This window comes from Temnothorax nylanderi, unplaced genomic scaffold (genome assembly GCF_030848795.1).
Source record: "Temnothorax nylanderi isolate EJ_2023f unplaced genomic scaffold, tnyl_v1.0 TNYL_tig0262_pilon, whole genome shotgun sequence".
NCBI classification, from domain to species: domain Eukaryota; kingdom Metazoa; phylum Arthropoda; class Insecta; order Hymenoptera; family Formicidae; genus Temnothorax; species Temnothorax nylanderi.
Window position 1 is genome coordinate 49,315 of NW_027249324.1, and position 19,585 is coordinate 68,899.

At 34.5% G+C, this 19,585-nt stretch overlaps 2 protein-coding genes and 2 long non-coding RNA genes across 12 annotated transcripts in view; 2 read left to right on the plus strand and 2 right to left on the minus strand.

The window, feature by feature from the left end:
• Positions 1-480: 480 nt before the first annotated feature.
• LOC139780101 (uncharacterized) lies at positions 481-3,520 on the minus strand. The gene is made up of 2 exons (XM_071718606.1): positions 2,854-3,520; positions 481-2,748 (listed from the first exon to the last, which is right to left on the minus strand). Exon 2 carries the CDS (start codon positions 2,736-2,738, stop codon positions 2,037-2,039), a length of 702 nt encoding a protein of 233 aa, XP_071574707.1. The 5' UTR covers positions 2,739-2,748; positions 2,854-3,520; the 3' UTR covers positions 481-2,036.
• A 2,827-nt stretch (positions 3,521-6,347) lies between these two features.
• LOC139780102 (uncharacterized) lies at positions 6,348-8,271 on the plus strand. The gene is made up of 2 exons (XR_011720119.1): positions 6,348-6,609; positions 6,666-8,271. It is a non-coding gene; the product is annotated as an uncharacterized lncRNA (long non-coding RNA).
• A 4,883-nt stretch (positions 8,272-13,154) lies between these two features.
• On the minus strand, positions 13,155-16,207 carry LOC139780098 (uncharacterized). 4 transcript variants are annotated; one of them, XR_011720117.1, is made up of 6 exons: positions 16,080-16,207; positions 14,543-14,701; positions 14,142-14,453; positions 13,940-14,069; positions 13,715-13,851; positions 13,155-13,578 (listed from the first exon to the last, which is right to left on the minus strand). It is a non-coding gene; the product is annotated as an uncharacterized lncRNA (long non-coding RNA). The 4 variants fall into 4 exon arrangements; XR_011720116.1 differs by having other exon boundaries at positions 15,637-16,204; XR_011720115.1 differs by having other exon boundaries at positions 15,564-16,204.
• A 133-nt stretch (positions 16,208-16,340) lies between these two features.
• The window catches only part of LOC139780095 (uncharacterized), a 44,342-nt gene continuing 41,097 nt past the window's right edge, over positions 16,341-19,585 (plus strand). For all 6 annotated transcript variants that reach the window (XM_071718605.1, XM_071718600.1, XM_071718602.1 and 3 more), the window contains exons 1-3: positions 16,341-16,492; positions 17,075-17,180; positions 18,687-18,802. In XM_071718605.1, the coding sequence (XP_071574706.1) occupies positions 16,448-16,492; positions 17,075-17,180; positions 18,687-18,802 (267 nt within the window). In that variant the 5' untranslated portion in view covers positions 16,341-16,447. The remainder of the gene's footprint in view (positions 16,493-17,074; positions 17,181-18,686; positions 18,803-19,585) is intronic.

Genomic DNA, 19,585 nt, shown 5'->3' on the forward strand with positions numbered 1-19,585 from the left:
TATATTTACGAATTAATGATAAGATAGAATTTCGGAACGCTGGTTTTCCACAGGTACAATGAAAACTTTGTTTGTATCACATTCTATGCCACCAAACATCCATTGTCCTGTTAAGATACGACCTTTGTTAAATTTTCTTTTCCCAATTTTGGCTTCATCTATTTCTACAATGATTCCTGGTCCGCCAATTTGTTGTTGTTCTATATTTTTCATCAATTTGTAGGAATTTGGACGAAATCAACGTAGTCGTATGTATAGTTATAGTGTGTATTTCAAGGAAATGTTAGATTTATTGGGTATGGGAATAAGTTTTAATCGTTTTTTATGTAGAAAAAAAGCATAGTTTGAATATGATGATATTAAATGATTTTATTCAAAATAGTTTCCATCTGAAGCGACAACCTTCGCCCATCTTTCAGGCAATAAACGGATTCCTCGAGCAAAGAATTCTATTTCTTTCGATGCGATCCAGTCATCGACCCATTTTTGTATGCTGTCATTTGAAGTGAAGCGCACTCCAGTAAGTGCCGACTGCATCGACCGGAACAAATGATAGTCTGAAGGGGCAATGTCCGGTGAATACGGCGTGTGGGGTAGGACCTCCCATTTCACCCCTTCTAAGTATGTTCGGACGGGTTGACCAACATGTGGCCTAGCGTTGTCGTGCTGCAGAATCAGCTTCTCGTGTCTATCGTGCCATTCCGGCCGTTTTGTTTGAATAGCTTGTTTCAAACGCATTAGTTGAAGTCGGTAACGTTGGGAATTGATAGTTTCGGACGATTTCAGTAGCTCATAGTAGACTACACCCCGCATGTCCCACCAGATACAGAGCATTACCTTTGACCCGTGAATATTGCGTTTTGGTGTTGATGGACCTGGTTTACCTGGCATCACCCATGCTAGTTTGCGTTTAGGATTGTCATAATAAATCCATTTTTAATTGCCAGTAATGATCCGATGCAAAAAACCCTTTTTTTGTTGTCGTTGAAGCAACCTTTCCTTCAACTCGTGTGGTACCCAATTTCCTACCCTGTAAACCATTCCTAGCGCATGTAGGCGTTTTCCAACGGTGGACCGATCAACACCCAATGCTTCAGATAATTCTTCAAGTGTCTGACATGGATCAATATCAAGCAATTCCTCAAGTTCCTCATTTTGGAACTTTTTTGGGGCACCTTCGCGTTCTTTGTCGTTGACATCGAAATTACCACTTTTGAAGCGTTGGAACCAATATCTGCAAGTTGGCTCCGATGGAGCATGGTCGCCGTAAACATCCACAAGCAAACGGCACGTTTCCGCAGCACTTTTCTTCAAAAAGTAGTAGTGGAGAAGAACTTCCCGCAAATGCTGCTTTTTTGGAACAAATTCCGACATTTTCGATGCGATATGATACTTGTTGTTTACACTTCAAACAGAAGTCTTATACTGCGTTACACAGCTGACATACACAGCTGTTAATCCATCTATCGAAAGGTTAGAAAAGTATGCAAGCGATACTATTAATGCCATCTATGGAAAACGATTAAAACTTATTCCCATACCCAATAAATTTTGAACCACGTAACAATTATTACCCAGGTAGCACATATTAGTTTTATATACATTTTTTGAACGTATATATAGTTTCATAACCGTAAAGAACCATTAAGAAACGTTTGAACAAAAATGTTTTTGAAACTATGATTTAAGAAACGTATTTTTTACGTTTCTACAGTTAACAAAAATATTTGTTTTTTTTTCAAAATTATAATTTGCTTTATCTCTATATATATATATATATATATAATATATATATATATATATATATGTAAATTTATTGCCTTCCCCACAGGGTTTACAAGGCGTTTTTGAGAGGAACGTTCCCAAACCTCGTACAAACACAATTCCCTTAACCTGGTCTCTTACGACCTCACAATTATTAATTATCAATTTCTCCTCCCCCCTCGAGTCCTGCCCCCTCCTCTTCCTCTTCCTCAGCATCCTCCGCGACTTCGTTCAGCTACCTCCCTCCTTCCTTTGCGTCTCCCTTCCGCGCTCTATTTTGCCCATTCCCTCTTCCTCTTGCCTTTTTCCTCCTCATCAGAATCCATGAGGAGCTTCTCTTCCATCCCTCTAGAAATTTCCTCCTCCTCTGATCTCGTTTCACTCCTGTCCTCCTCCCTACTCCTTTCTAACCTCTTCCCTTTCTCTTCTCTCTCTCTATCCCTCCTCTCCACCGATTTGTCTTCGTCTAACTTCACCCCCATACTGCTCCCTGCTCTCCTCCTTGCTTCCAACACTCGCCGCTTCTCCTCCTCGTCCCCCAGTCTCACTAAAAACGTCAGCCACGCACCTCTCTGTCCAATCAGCCTTACTTCTCTTACCTCCACTCTCACCTTTAGCCCTTCCGTGAACAATTCCCTTACCTTCTCCCAATTCGATTCTTTGCCTTCCCATTTCTCTTTCTCTATCCTTAAAATCACATTTCTTTTCCTCAGCTCTTCCTCGTTCTCACCCCCCACTCCCCACCATTTCTTCTTCTCAGGTCTCCTTTCCTCGCACTCTTCCCTCTTCCTCTTTCCTCCATTCTGCTCCATTCTTTCCACCTTCCTTTTCAATCTCCTTACTTCCTCCTCCAGCTCCTCCATCCTCTCCTCCTTCCTTCTATTGTCCTCTTTCCCCTCCTTCAGCATCTTCCTCATTTTCTCCTCCATCATCCTCTCTACCGCGTCCACTAATGCTCTTCCTTTTTCTTCCATCCTGAGATAACTGAAAACGCACTTAGATTAACCACCTCTCTTTTGCTCCGCTTTCTCTCTCTCCTTCCTCTCCCCCTCTGACCTATTGCACTTCTCTCTTTCACCTCCACCTTACCTTCGCTCCTTCCGCCTCCAATTCTTTCTCTGGCAACCGCTTACTCTCTTCCACCACTCGCACTCGTCTCCTCGGTCCGCCTTCTCTGCTGCTGCCACGTGTACACATTACCTGTTCACCTTGCTCCATTGTCCCCTCCCTTCGATCTCTCGATCTCGCCGCTTGTCCCTGCCACCCGTTGCGGTGCTGCGTGTTGCGAATCCGCCTTAAACTGTCGTGTCACTCTCGCCTCTCGTGCCATCTCCTCCCTCTCCCGTGTTCCCTTCGACCTAACCTCATTCTCCGGCCTCCTCATCTCTGACAAATTTCTGCCGTTTCCTCTTTCTTTTCACCTCACCTCCATTTGCTCCGCCTCCTCTCTGCTTCCTTCACCCCTATCGCTCTTCCTCCGCCTTCCCTCCTCTCCGTGTCACCCTTTGCCGTGACTCTTTTTCACTCACTCTCTGCCCTGTCTGTTCCCCCGCCGAGGGCTACCATATATATATATATATATATATATATATATATATACCCTTACGAAAAAGTAGTACTAGCAATCAGTACTCAGTACTGAGTGATTAGTACTCGTAGTATTGAGAGTATTAGTATGTTAATACTCATGAATACTGCAGAATGGTCAGTACTGTGTCTGTCAGTGCTTACAGTACTGGCAGTACTACAAGCAATAATACTCATTATTACTTCAAAGTATTGAAGTGGTCAGTACTTTATCAGATTAATATTCGGAGTACTATCATGATAGTACTGCCAGTACTGTAAGAACTAATAGGCACAGTACTGACCATTCTGCAATATTCTTGAGTATTAACATACTAATACCCAATCAGCAGACAATGTTTTTTAAATGTGTTTTTAATATTTATTTTTTATTAATTATACATATGTACAATTCATTGTAAAAATAATATTTATTTAACGTTTATTTAATATTTGTTTTACATTAGTAAGTTATTTGCAATAATAAGTTAAAAAAACATTTATTTAACATTTATTCGACATTAATTTAATATTTATTTTATATTAATTATTCATTTGCAATAATGATTTAAAAAAAATCAATTGGTAGTAAACCCTCAAAAATTTAACACAGAATATGACAGGGCTATTAGGGTCGAACGCAGATTTCGGTGCGTGATGTCAATCAGTAGATTTATTCATCTAAATACATTAGTCCGAACGTTTCGGCTCCATTCGAGCCATCCTCAGCAATAACAATCATGTGTCACGCGTTCAAACTGCCATATGGTAAGTTTACCGATTAAATTGTCGGAAACATCGACCAAATGATCGATATCTGAAAATTAACTATGTTAGAGTCAAGTAATAAAAACCGAAACTTCAGCAACTCACCAAAGGGCCGAACAACGCGGAAAATAAAACGGTGTATAAGCAGAATAACTCGCGAGGAGACTCAACAGTCTCATCGACACGCCAAACAACGATGAAATGACAATCTCTCAAAGGAGAAGCGTGTCAACAGTCTAAACAGTGTCGCGGATAATACATAGTGTGTAGAGTCGATGAGAAAAATAATAGAATAAATATAACCAATCGCAAGGCAGGATCTCGCCGCGTCACCAAGTTATTATATCTACAGATAATAAAAAGTACATAGGTGTAACTTATAATTTATTTAAGACCTCTATATATGCGTGGTGTAAAAATTCGGTATCATTTTGTGAATTAATCCCGTTTTTTTGTAGCTTAATGTGAGTCATCTCAGAGACCAATCTTCTGGAGAGATATCTTTCACTATCTAAAATTTTGACATTCTCCCAATCAAATTCATGATCAAAATTCATTCTGTGATCAGTAATAACTGATTGAGTCGTGGTGTTCCTGTGAATGTGGTTACGGTGTTCTGATATTCTCGTTCTCAATTGCCTCTTTGTCTGGCCTACATACGACGCGTCACAATTTTTACAGGAAATTTTGTAAACCACATTCTTATTAGATTGACTTGGGAGAATGTCTTTTTGTACTTTGATAAATTTCTGAAGTTTGTTTAGACTATAGAAAGACAGGTTGACATTTATGTCCTTCACAACCCTTCTAAACTCTTCAGAAATACCCGGAACATATGGGACAGTAAACCAATTCCGACGATCCTCTTCACTCGTGGAAGAGGGTACATTTTGTTTACGAGTACATTTGTAAAGTAGTGATTTTATTCGCGTGTTAATGGTATCATAGATAAAAGCCACAGGATAGTCATTATCCAGAAGAACATCTATAATGAGCTTAATGTTCTTAGCATGGTATTTTGGATGAGAGAGTAAAAAGGCTCTATCAACCATACCCATGATCGTGCCTCTTTTTTGAGAGATAGAGTGCTGCGACAAGAAGTTAAGGTAACGGCCAGAAAACGTTTGGTTTGTGATACCAGTCAAAATTCTATTATGTTTCATTATTAATGATTGATAGGGTTAGTTTACCCTACTGATGACCAGTCATTGCGAATAAGTAATCCTGGTCAGTACGAGAGGAACCGCAGTTCGGACATTGGTTCACGCATTCGGTCCGAGCGGCCGGTGGTGGCGTAGCTACCATCCGTGGGATTATGCCTGAACGCCTCTAAGGCCGTATAACTCTCTAGTCAAAGGTGGCAATGATATCTCTAGGAGGCTCGTCAGACTTCAGTTCACTATTGAGGTAAGGGGGCGATAGGTTGAATTTTTTAGATTTGACAATTATTAATAATGAAAACATAATAGAATTTGACTGGTACACAAACCAACGTTTTCTGGCCGTTACCTTAACTTCTTGTCGCAGCACCCTATCTCTCAAAAAAGAGGCACGATCCATGGTATGGTTGATAGAGCCTTTTTACCTCTCTCATCCAAAATACCATGCTAAGAACATTAAGCTCATTATAGATGTTCTTCTGGATAATGACTATCCTGTGGCTTTTATCTATGATACCATTAACACGCGAATAAAATCACTACTTTACAAATGTACTCGTAAACAAAATGTACCCTCTTCTACGAGTGAAGAGGATCGTCGGAATTGGTTTACTGTCCCATATGTTCCGGGTATTTCTGAAGAGTTTAGAAGGGTTGTGAAGGACATAAATGTCAACCTGTCTTTCTATAGTCTAAACAAACTTCAGAAATTTATCAAAGTACAAAAAGACATTCTCCCAAGTCAATCTAATAAGAATGTGGTTTACAAAATTTCCTGTAAAAATTGTGACGCGTCGTATGTAGGCCAGACAAAGAGGCAATTGAGAACGAGAATCTCAGAACACCGTAACCACATTCACAGGAACACCACGACTCAATCAGTTATTACTGATCACAGAATGAATTTTGATCATGAATTTGATTGGGAGAATGTCAAAATTTTAGATAGTGAAAGATATCTCTCCAGAAGATTGGTCTCTGAGATGACTCACATTAAGCTACAAAAAAACGGGATTAATTCACAAAATGATACCGAATTTTTACACCACGCATATATAGAGGTCTTAAATAAATTATAAGTTACACCTATGTACTTTTTATTATCTGTAGATATAATAACTTGGTGACGCGGCGAGATCCTGCCTTGCGATTGGTTATATTTATTCTATTATTTTTCTCATCGACTCTACACACTATGTATTATCCGCGACACTGTTTAGACTGTTGACACGCTTCTCCTTTGAGAGATTGTCATTTCATCGTTGTTTGGCGTGTCGATGAGACTGTTGAGTCTCCTCGCGAGTTATTCTGCTTATACACCGTTTTATTTTCCGCGTTGTTCGGCCCTTTGGTGAGTTGCTGAAGTTTCGGTTTTTATTACTTGACTCTAACATAGTTAATTTTCAGATATCGATCATTTGGTCGATGTTTCCGACAATTTAATCGGTAAACTTACCATATGGCAGTTTGAACGCGTGACACATGATTGTTATTGCTGAGGATGGCTCGAATGGAGCCGAAACGTTCGGACTAATGTATTTAGATGAATAAATCTACTGATTGACATCACGCACCGAAATCTGCGTTCGACCCTAATAGCCCTGTCATATTCTGTGTTAGATTTAAAAAAACATTTATTTAATATTTATTCGACATTAATTTAATATTTATGTTACATTAATTATTTATTTGCAATAATGATTTTAAAAAACGTTTATTTAACATTTATTCAATATTAATTTAATATTTATTTTGCATTACTTATTTATTTGCAATAATAATTTAAAAAAACATTTGTATAATATTTATTCGACATTAATTTAATATTTATTTTACATTACTCATTCATTTGCAATAATAATTTAAAAAAACATTTATTTAATATTTATTCGACATTAATTTAATATTTATTTTACATTACTCATTTATTTGCAATAATGATTTAAAAAAATATTTATTTAATATTTATTCGACATTATTTTAATTCTTCGAGTGGGTGTCGGCCACCCAGACAAAAATTCAGGCCCGATATTTTTAAGATAGGCTTTAATAATCAATGTCCCTCCACATATTCTATTTGAAACACCCTTTTAAGATGTTTCGTGAATTTTTACGTGCACATAATTAAATTGGAAATATGAGACTGAATCCATCTGGGTGCCGACCATCCAGTATGGTCAAGGCGTATTAAAAAAAGAGGTGTGGCCTCGGGAGGGTTAATATTTATTTTACATTAATTATTTATTTGCAATAATGAATTGAAAAAAAACATTTATTTAACATTTATTCGACATTATTTTAATATTTATTTTACATTAACTATTTATTTGCCATAATGATTTGAAAAACATTTATTTAACATTTATTCGATATTAATTTAATATTCATTTCACATTAATTATTCATTTGCAATAATGATTTGAAACAACGTTTATTTAACATTTATTCGACAGTAATGTAATATTTATTTTACATTAATTATTTATTCGCAATAATGATTTAAAGAAACATTTACTTAACATTTATTTAATATTAATTTAATATTTACTTCAAATATTATTTTATATTAATTATTTCATTATAAGAGATGTTTTATTATTTTTCTGTTGTCGTTTTGCTCTATAAATGCCGTTTCGTGGCAAATTTCCGCGTCACGTATCTATGTATATAAAGCTGATACATATATTATACAGGGTGTCACTGAATGTTTGGTACTTTTCTCATATTTAGATAGAGCGAGCCAAACTGAGTCGAAAAGTCATGTACCATTTTGCAATTTTCGCAATAGTTGATGAGTTATTAATGATTAAAAATCGCCGTATTAGCCCGGCCCACCGCCAAATCCAAGCGAGCGCGAGATGCGGCCGCCCCGCGGTCGGCGCGCGGGCAGTTGTTTTCTACTAGCGGCGATGATTACGCACGAACGGCGCGTAACGCCGGGCCCCCGTCCTGAGCGATGATAGTTTCTCGCCTTTTTTAAATAAAAATAAAATTTTCTAACAACATACAAAAATTTTTTGTGCGTACGTATGTACATACGTGTGTACATGCATACACACAGGAACATATCAATTGTACTGCTTAAAAAAGCGATTACTCAATTTACTTTTTTTCTTTTATTAAGTAACGGTTGTCTTTAAGAAAGAATATTTTCTTGATGATAGTCTTAAAATGTACAAATTTTAGAAAGAGTCTTTATCATGTACTCGAAAGAAGAATTTATACTCCTTCAAAGAACATAATAAAATTTTATCAAAGAAAAGTCAAAATAATAAATAAAGTAATATGAGGACCCTCGAGATTAAAATAGGAGAAGTCAAGGCTATGAGGGTCAGACGCAGATCACAGTGCGTAATATCAGAAATAACTGATTTATTCGTCGTTTTGATACATTACATCGATCCGTACGTTTCGGCTCAGTTTTGAGCCATCTTCAGCGGTAGTTACAGAAATTAAGTTACACGTTCTCCGTACCGTATGGTGAGTATACTGATTCAAAGTATCAGAAAAATAGACCAATTGATCCATATCTGTAAATTTGTTCAATTAATGTTGAGATATTAAAAAGATCCCTTAGGAAACTCACCATTCGGTCTGAAAAACGTGGAATACAGAGCCATGTACATAATAAATACTCTCTGCGAGAAGACTTGACGATCTTATCGACACGACACATGCACAGCAATGATATGAAAGGTCTTGCAAGAAGAGGCATGTCGTAGGTCAACACACCGGCGAGGATTATAACAAAGCACGATTTGACACCGTCTCAAACTGACACGGATTTTTTGCATCATGCATATGTCACGGTTTTGAGCAAATTGTAATCCATGCTCATGAACTTTGGTCGTTGGCAAATCGGGGTTTTACTATTGGTACATGTGACGGTACATGTGACATATTGTGACGGTGTCAAATCGTGCTTTGTTATAATCCTCGCCGGTGTGTTGACCTACGACATGCCTCTTCTTGCAAGACCTTTCATATCATTGTGTGTCGTGTCGACAAGATCGTCAAGTCTTCTCGCAGAGAGTATTCATTATGTACATGGCTCTGTATTCCACGTTTTTCAGACCGAATGGTGAGTTTCCTAAGGGATCTTTTTAATATCTCAACATTAATTGAACAAATTTACAGATATGGATCAATTGATCTATTTTTCTGATACTTTGAATCAGTATACTCACCATACGGTACGGAGAACGTGTAACTTAATTTCTGTAACTACCGCTGAAGATGGCTCAAAACTGAGCCGAAACGTACGGATCGATGTAATGTATCAAAACGACGAATAAATCAGTTATTTCTGATATTACTCACTGTGATCTGCGTCTGACCCTCATAGCCTTGACTTCTCCTATTTTAATCTCGAGGGTCCTCATATTACTTTATTTATTATTTTGACTTTTCTTTGATAAAATTTTATTATGTTCTTTGAAGGAGTATAAATTCTTCTTTCGAGTACATGATAAAGACTCTTTCTAAAATTTGTACATTTTAAGACTATCATCAAGAAAATATTCTTTCTTAAAGACAACCGTTACTTACTAAAAGAAAAAAAGTAAATTGAGTAATCGCTTTTTTAAGCAGTACAATTGATATGTTCCTGTGTGTATGCATGTACACACGTATGTACATACGTACGCACAAAAAATTTTTCTATGTTAGAAAATTTTATTTCTGTTTAAAAAAGGCGAGAAACTATCATCGCTCAGGACGGGGGCCCGGCGTTACGCGCCGCTCGTGCGTCGCGCCGTGTCATCATCGCCGCTTGGAGTAAACAACTGCCCGCGCGCCGACCGCGAGGCGGCCGCATCTCACCGCGCGCTTGGATTTGGCGGTGGGCGGGCCAATACGGCGATTTTTAATCATTAATAACTCATCAACTATCGCGAAAATTGCAAAATGGTACATGACTTTTCGACTCAGTTTGGCTCGCTCTATCTAAATATGAGAAAAGTACCAAACATTCAGTGACACCCTGTATATGTATGTGTGTGTTCAGATATTGCGCTCGAATTCCTTCGCGTTTTGCAAACGCCCGATCGTTTCATTCAGATGGCGCGACGCGTGAGTCGCCACTTTCAAAGCGCCCCCCCCCCCCCACCTTCCTCGCTCTCGTTCAGTGTCATGGCCGCTCTTGCTGCGTTTCTTCGGACGAGACGAGTACGTTTTCCTTCTTTCGTAACTGATTGAGCTAAGCGGCACGTATTCTGGAGACCAACCGAGCGAGATTCGACTTCCCAAGGAGAGCTCACCGCCAGAAAAAGGAGAGCTGCGGCAGCTCGCGTCCGAGAGAGAGGATTGAGGCGAGGAGTCCGGTCCAGCGAGCAGGGCCCTTCCGATATTCTCATTTGGGACGCCATATTGGAATATCGACATTGATCGTAGTAGTACAAGGGGCTCTGCAAGGTTAATTCTCGTCTTGAGATCTTGGAATTGCTCTCATTCTTGTGGCTCTGGTTTATATTCTAGCCCTAGAATTGATCTCGTAGACAAATGCAGAGGCCCCCCTCTCTTTTCTTTTCTTTTCTTTTCTTACTTTGATTTCAATCAGTAATCCAGACTCCTTAATTCCGTCCTGTAAGATCTGGTTAATTCTTGTCTTGAGATCTTGGGATTGCTCTCATTCTTGTGGCTGTGGTTTATATTCTAGCCCTAATGTAATTTTAATATATGCATTACAATTTTACACTGTCAAATAATAAATAATATCGTTTGATAATAATAACAACAGTATAGATAATAGTAACAATTTTATTACTTGACTTATTTCATTCTATTTTTGACAACTCGTATATACATTAATTGTGGCTAAGGTCTATACTATGTCATAGTGTAGATCTTAGCTACATTTCTGGCAAGTCAGTCCAAAGTATGCGGCTTTGTTCTCTATCCTTTTTATCTGTAGCAATTTTATTTCTTTTTATTTTTTAATTATTTTTTATGTATTATTTCTTATGTATCAGGTTTCTGAAGAAGACTAAGTATATAAAGTCGAAACGTAAAACGTTAATTGTATTTAAAATTTGTTTAATTAAACGAGATTTTGTTTTTAAATTTAAGTTAATGACCTTTTTATAACTCGAAAATCAGCCAGCCTTCCTTCCTATAGTTTATTTTGTGCTGTTAGTTTTTTTAATTTAGTTATATTTTTTTCCATTAACACATTTGTTATAGTGATTGTGCAGTAGAAAATCTGAAAAAATAAATGTTTTTAAAGAGTAAAGATAGTATATATTTTGAAATCTATGTATTTTATGTAAACATAACATTTAAATTTATTTGCAGTCTATTTTAGAACATGTCAAAAAACACCGTTTCATAAGCTTTCCAAGAAAGTTAAAAGGCAGAAAGTGAATGTTGAAGTTGTAGAAGAACTCAATTCAACAGATTCTTTAATTGAATTCGATCAATCGTATATTCAGCAAGCACATGCTTCCGTTAAAAGCCAAAGTTCCGTAATACCAGATTTTCTTCATAATCAAAAAGAATCTGAACTTTCTCATTATTCTTAACTTTTTCATCATTCTGAACTTATAGATGTTTTTGTAACATAAAAAAACATTTTCTCAAACGTTAAAATAAACATTTTCAAACATTAAAAAAATGTCTTTTTAAACGTTAAAATAAACGTTTTTTTAACATTAAAAAAACACTTTCTTAAACGTTAAAATAAACGTTTTTAAACACTAAAAAAAGTCTTTTTAAACGTTAAAATAAACATTTTTTAAACATTAAAAAAACATTTTTCTTAAACGTTAAAATAAACGTTTTCAAACATTAAAAAAATGTTTTTTTAAATGTTAAAATAAATGTTTTTTCAATGAAAAAAGGGTTTGTTAACCCATTATTTTTAACATTTTTAAAAATGTTTTCAAAAATGTTTATATCACACGTGCGTGGAAAGTGGCCTATTACGCGCGTGTTTTTTGTGCGACAAATAGCCAATTCCACACACCACTCGAAACAGTGCGGTAATATCTCATTACCGCACTGTTTCGAGTGGTGTGTGGAATTGGCTATTTGTCGCACAAAAAACACGCGCGTAATGGGCCACTTTCCACGCACGTGTGATATAAATTAGTGTGTGTAACAAGTGCGGGAAGTTGAAAATTGGACACGGGTGCGGAGTGGACGCACGAGCCGAAGGCGACAAATAACTATTTCCAAATGTTTTTAAAAATATTTTTAGTAACATTTCTTTGCTGATTGGGTACTATCAATACTACGAGTACTGATCACTCAGTACTGATTGCTAGTACTACTTTTTCGTAATGTATCTTGGAAATACTAAATTAACACACGAAACTATCAATATGACGTTATTTTGATATCATCTTGACTTTTTATTCTACTTGGATAGTACTGCGCCTGTACCACACGTTAGTATCCCACGTATTCGATAAGTACTAAAAGAGTACTGGAGGGAGTACTGGAGGGAGTACTGGAGGGAGTACTGGAGGGAGTACTGGTGGGAGTACTGGAGGGAGTACTGGGGGGAGTACTGGAGGGAGTACTGGGGGGAGTACTGGGGGAAGTACTGGAGAAAGTACTGGAGGGAGTACTGGAGAAAGTACTGGAGGGAGTACTGAATGAGTATTGGATGAGTACTGGGAAGGAGTACTGATGAAGTCAGTATGGTCGAATTTAGTAGTACTTTGAGTACTTATGTCTCCAGTACTTTCACCAATACTTTTTTTCCAGTATTAAAACCAGTACTACTTTTTCATAAGGGTATATATATATATGCGATTTTAATATCAACGTTGCGTAATACACATTATGTCATAATATAAATAGGAGTAATAATTTGCATAAACAGAAATATTCTTTTAAATGGTTTATTGCAAAAAATAGCTTAGCTAAAAGTTATCTACTCATTTAAGAAAATAATAACCTTAATATCACATTTATTGATATTTATCTTAATAATACATTTATTGCTAGCTATAAAATTAAAAATCTTAAAAGAAAAAATACCGAAAATAATTACATTTTTTAAACTTAATTTAAAAGCTATACTTCACGCATTTTTGGAGTAAAACTAAGATTATCGACATCAATGTCATAGAATATTATCTGCACAAATTTCCAGAATATTTCTAGTGATTCTTCATATTTGCAGCCAAATACATAATGAGCCTTGAATAGGGTGTCAAAAGCACTAATACTTAACATGTGAACAGGGCATGGCAAAAGCTTTCCATCAAAGACCACATAAAAATTGCTGATTGTTTGTTGATTAGAACCGAGCTAGTAGAAATGGCTGCAAACTGATTTTTGTAAGTTCTTGTTCGGATGGCAGTTGAAGACCAATCTAAAATATACAATTTATGCAATATTTTATAAACAATAAATAAACATAGAATATGTGTACAAACATATCTGCAAGGTTGCAATAGATACAAATTCTGAACAATAACAAGCAAATAATTATTAATTTATTTTGTTACCTGATGAAACGATATAAGTCATGACATTTATACTATTGCTACATCTATAGTTGCACGATTTGGCTTCTTTTTTCCTTTAGCTGTTGGTGGTAGAAGATGCAGAAGTAAAAATAATGTTTGTATAGTTCTGTCCCATACTGCCAATAAACATACACATTGCACTTCATCACATCAATGAAAAACAACATTAAAAGTTTGTAATTCTGTGCATTATCAAACACTTACATGCAATATCTTTACTCTTCTTTTTAATTGTAATCTCAGATACTTTTACTATTCTAGTTTCAAATTCCTGCCAGTTTTCAATTAATTTGCATGAATTCTCTGGCATTAAAGCTTCAAAATCTTTTTGTATCTAAAAAATAATAATAAGTGAACAACTTATATTGCTTTTATTTAATTCTAAATTAAAATAAAAAAGGCTTACCAAACCTGGCGTATCTAGAAATCGTGGAAATTCTATAAGTATACTTTTGGAGAGTTTTGGATCCAGTATTATAGTACGTCGATATTTTAATGACTTCTCTTTCGCAGTTTTCAGATATTGCTTAACAGAAGATAGACAAATATCAATGTCGTCGTAAGCAGATAAGCAGATGTACTGGCAGAATTGTTTGTAGCAGCTTCCAAATACTGTTCAATAGGCAATATACAGATGTTAACGTTGTCACAAGCAGACGATGTACTGGCAGACAATGAATCTATTGCTGCTGTTGAACACACCATAGATGATAATCCTCTAATACAATATAACAAAATTTTTGAAAATATTACATTTTCTGAAAATGTACACAACTATATATATTACTGGATTTATAACAGACTTACCGGTGGCAACTGAAGTTTCTTTACAAATATTTAAAATAAAGCTATCTGACTGCTTTTCCAATATGTACTCTATCAGATCCTCAGAGTCTATTTCAGTCTCATCTGAATCTCGAAATTTTATTTTGTCATCTCCCACTTCTGCCATAATTTTTTTACGTACTAATAAAGAGAAAAATAATTTATTTTAAAATAATTTCCCAGCAAACACAGATACATAACTGGGGAGACGGCTGGTCTAGTGGGTAGAGCGCCAGATTCGTAATCCGGAGAACCGGGTTCGAATCCCGCTAGGCCGATGAGAATTTTTCTCAGCAAAACGCTGCCCCCCCCCCCCCATCTGGCGGATAGATCTCAAAAGGATACAGTATCCCCAGATGGAAAACTGGGCTCCGTCTTTCGGAAGAGACGTTAAACCGTTGGTCCAAAAGGAAATGGTAATGGTAGCGGATGAAATGATAGGGTTAGGTACGTCCCTTCAAAACGCCCTTTAAGGCCCCCTCGGGATAAATAAAGTATATATCTTTATCCTTTTATCCACAGATACATAACTGCAATGAACATGTACATTGCATGTGACATATATATATTAATCACATGTTACATAACAGTTACGTATTATATTCGTGTTTGCTAGGCTATTACCATCATTAAAAGAAATGTTACGAAAACAAAATGTACTGGTCAAAAAGCAAATATTTATTTATTAAGCATTAGAACGTAAAAATAAATCGGATAGCAAACGAACATAATATAATAAATCTTCGAATATCAGTGAACTTTACTGCTGCAAATAAAAGAAATGAGATGTTTCTTTATTTGTAATTAAGCATTAAATCTCAGAAAAAACCCATACAGCACACATGTCCAAAAGCGGGACATAAGACGTCCCGATTTTGGACATGGTGCTGACTGGGAAACATTTATTCAACTGATGCATATCACGTGAAGATTCTGCTTGCCGTTTCTGTGTTACACTGCTTAATATATATTTGTTGCAACTTGAAACACTGTATAACTTTACCTCTAACGATGAATTCTTCTGCTGAATCACTCGTATTTAAGTGGACGAACTTCTTCACGTTATGGTACTTTACCTTAATAAACATATTGTCGAGCTGATTTATCCTCTTCGATAATACACTGATTATTACAAACACTTGAATAATTCGACGAAAAAGAAGTCCTATACACTTTCCCGTATATAACGATGGCGCGAACACGAACTAATAACCTGTACACGATACACGATAACCTAAACGCTGTAGTGATTGGTTGCTTGTCGCGTTGTCACACCGCACGTTGTAAAAACAAAACAATATGGGATAAAAGTTTGACATCGCGTTTGTCGGTGTGAAAGATTCTCAACAATTTTGGTGTTAAAATTCACACCGAATTGTTTAACTACATGGGTGTGGTGAAATTTCACATCGATATTTTTTAGAGTGTATCCACACGTATGGGTGCGTATAAAAAAATACGTGTCCCTTATTTCTAGAAAATAACTAAAAGCTTATCAAAATCGAAGAAAGACACTTACGTGGATTTCCTTGTAAGTAATCTAGCTACATTATTTTTAAATTTTCTGTTTAATAAATGTTAATTAGAAATGAAGTTTTGACATATTCATTATTATACTAATTCGCTGTAATAGTCGTAAACAAATTTCTCGAATCGTGAACATAACATGCCAACGTTCGCCGAACGCTTAAGATTTTCTTGTCAACAAATTCATATAAATATTCTGTGCGATAACCTTTGCAATACGTGTAAGCTTCTATTTTTATCTACGACATATAAGTATCGTATCGAGATATCGACAGCAGTACATTGATAAATTGGAGCAAGTTAGAGCAAGTTGGAGTAATCAATTAAAATCTCGAAAGATTTTGTAAGAAATCCAAAATCATGAAGCGATTGATATTTGTTCTATATCTGTGCAGTATCGCCCTTGTAAGTCCTTGTACATTATATAAATATAAGTATTACAATTATGTTAACATCAAAATTATTATTATTAATGCAAAAAGATGCCTATATAAGATTATAAAATACTATACATATAATATACATATAATACTAATACATAACTAATACATAAAATACTATACATATAATATACATATAAATATTGTAAAGGGAGAATTGTTTTTGTCTATATATAAAAACTTTTCTCTCAAAGAAATGTTTTATTTTCATCAATCTCATATAGAAGCATTATTATTAATAAATACTCTTCTCCCTCATTAACGAATTTCTTCTCTCTCATTCATCTTCTTTCTAATATAAGATAATTTTATTTTGTTTTAATTAAAATTTCTTAAATTTAACCTTAATTTTTTAATTCTAACTGTTTAAATGTTACTTTAAATTTTATTTTTGTTAAAGCAAGATTAAAATGTTGTGTCATATTAATTATGTTATTGTATTAATAAACTAACATTTAATATTAACATCTATTGTTCCTATTATCACTGTCTATTTCTTTATTAATATATTTTGTTACTGCTAATAATTATTTCGTGTTTATTATAGACAGTAAATATAGGTATCGGCGATGTTACAGACAGAGTAGCGGATGTTTTATCGATGTCAAAAACCGACGTACAGATCTGTTTTAATAAAACAAATGTAAATGTCGGTAAGTCTGTATGGCAAAAACCATTATAAAATTAACCCATTGGCTGTGTAAGAGAATTTTACTATTTGGGCCAAAAGTGTGTTGAAAAAAAAGTTCATCGGATTATTATGAAACTTGATACCCTTATGTTTTTTGGGTCTGAATCCGAATATGATGTCAGATTTACAAAATTCAAAATGGCGGGTCCAATATGGCGGATCAAAATTACAAAAAATAATCTGATTTTCATGAAATTTGGTACCCTTGTTTTTTGGGTCTCTGAATCCGAATATGATGTCAGATTTTCAAAATTCAAAATGGCGGATCCAATATGGCGGATCAAAATTACAAAAAATCGTCTGATTTTCATGAAATTTGGTACCCTTATGTTTTTTGGGTATTTGAATCCGAATATGACATCAAAATTAAAAAATGGCGGGTCCAATATGGCGGATCAAAATTACAAAAAATAGACGGAATTTTATTATTATTATTTTGAAGTTATTTAGATCTCTGAATCTAAATTTAACATTAGAATTAATATATTCAAAATGGTTAATAAGAAAGAAATTTTACCATTTTTTGGATCCGCCATTTTTTAATTTTGATGTCATATTCGGATTCAGAGACCCAAAAAACATAAGGGTACCAAATTTCATGAAAATCAGACTTTTTTTGTAATTTTGATCCGCCATTTTGGATCCGCCATTTTGGATCCGCCATTTTGAATTTTGAAAATCTGACTTCATATTCGGATTCAGAGACCCAAAAAACATAAGGGTACCAAATTTCATGAAAATCAGACCATTTTTTGTAATTTTGATCCGCCATATTGGATCCGCCATTTTGAATTTTGAAAATCTGACTTCATATTTGGATTTAGAGACCCAAAAAACATAAGGGTACCAAATTTCATGAAAATCAGACCTTTTTTTATAATTTTGATCCGCCATATTGGATCCGCCATTTTGAATTTTGTACATCTGACTTCGGATTCGTAATCAGCTACCCCAGAAACCACCGAGTAACAAGTTTCAAGCAAATTCAGAAAGTTTTACTTTGTTTTTTCTACGTTGCGGCTATAGCCGTCATACACACTCTTGGCCACTTTTGTTTTTGCGGCTATAGCCGTCATACACAGTCAACGGGTTAAATCTTTCCAAGTCACACTACATGATAATTAGTGCCTTCATTTATATATGTATTATAACATTATATTATATATTATATAATATTATATATTATAACATTATAATATATATTTATATATTATAACATTATATATAAATAATAGTTTATAAAATGGTTTGGTATTTAATAACAATTAAATAATAAAATTAGAATATTCATATTTGTATGTTACTAAACTGTTTCTAAATGTCTAAAATATTTTAATTAAAACAAATAATCGTTCTGTATACATTTTGTTGTTTAAGTAAAACTAAATTATCTTGCCAAATAACTACATCTCATCAACAATTTAAATAGATTTAATAAATTAATTCATAAAGAATTTGTTATTTACAGCAGATTTACTGATGATGGATCAACTAATAAATGACGATGTGGAAACACCGGATATTAATAACTCAGCTTTAAAAGTAGGCTGTCTATTTGCCTGCCTGTTGCAGAAAAAAGAATTGGTAAAATTTAAAGATGTTAAAAATAATTTATTAAATATATAGTTTTTTATTCATACCCAATAATAACTCATTAATTTTGCAGAAAAATTACTGTAAAAGAATTTTCATTTTTAATTTAATAATTTTTCTTTGGTTTAATAGATTTCTGTATATTTAATTTAAACGTTTTCTTTTTGGCTTAACTAACTTTAGAACTGTGTGTTTGACAAATCCCACATTATTAAAATCTTCAAAGATTTGATTATAAACAATTTTCTTTCTATACATATTTTTTAAAAAAGAATGCACTTAGTTCTTTAAAATGTCAAGTTTCTAGAAAAATACTTTCTACATACAAAATATTAATGCTTTATTTGATTATTATCGTATGGTAACAGGAATACCATCAAAAGATTTAAAAATTTGTTTCATACAATAATAAGATTGACACAAATATAGAAGTAAATCAAGTCTGAATATTTTTATCTTAATTTGTATCTTAAGGGGTAACGCCACTCTAGAGTCCCCAAAAAAAGCCAATTTTTGATAATTTTTTTCAGAAATACAATAATCATAAATGAAAATCGGTTTAATTCTATTTATTATCTATATATTAAAGTATAAAAAACAATTTTTATTAATTTTTTATTGACAAAATGGCGGCGCCAGAGCCATTGATCCAAAGTGCCTTTTTATACAGACATATTTTATATTAAAAATATACAAAATTTAAAATATCTCAGACAATTCTTAACAAAAGAGAGCTTTATTATAGTGTTTTGAAAACGTCTCGACGAGATCTAC

Bases quoted from the DNA above. Each gene is read 5' to 3' on its own strand.
- LOC139780101 (XM_071718606.1), bottom strand. From the start codon at position 2,738: ATGGAAGAAAAAGGAAGAGCATTAGTGGACGCGGTAGAGAGGATGATG.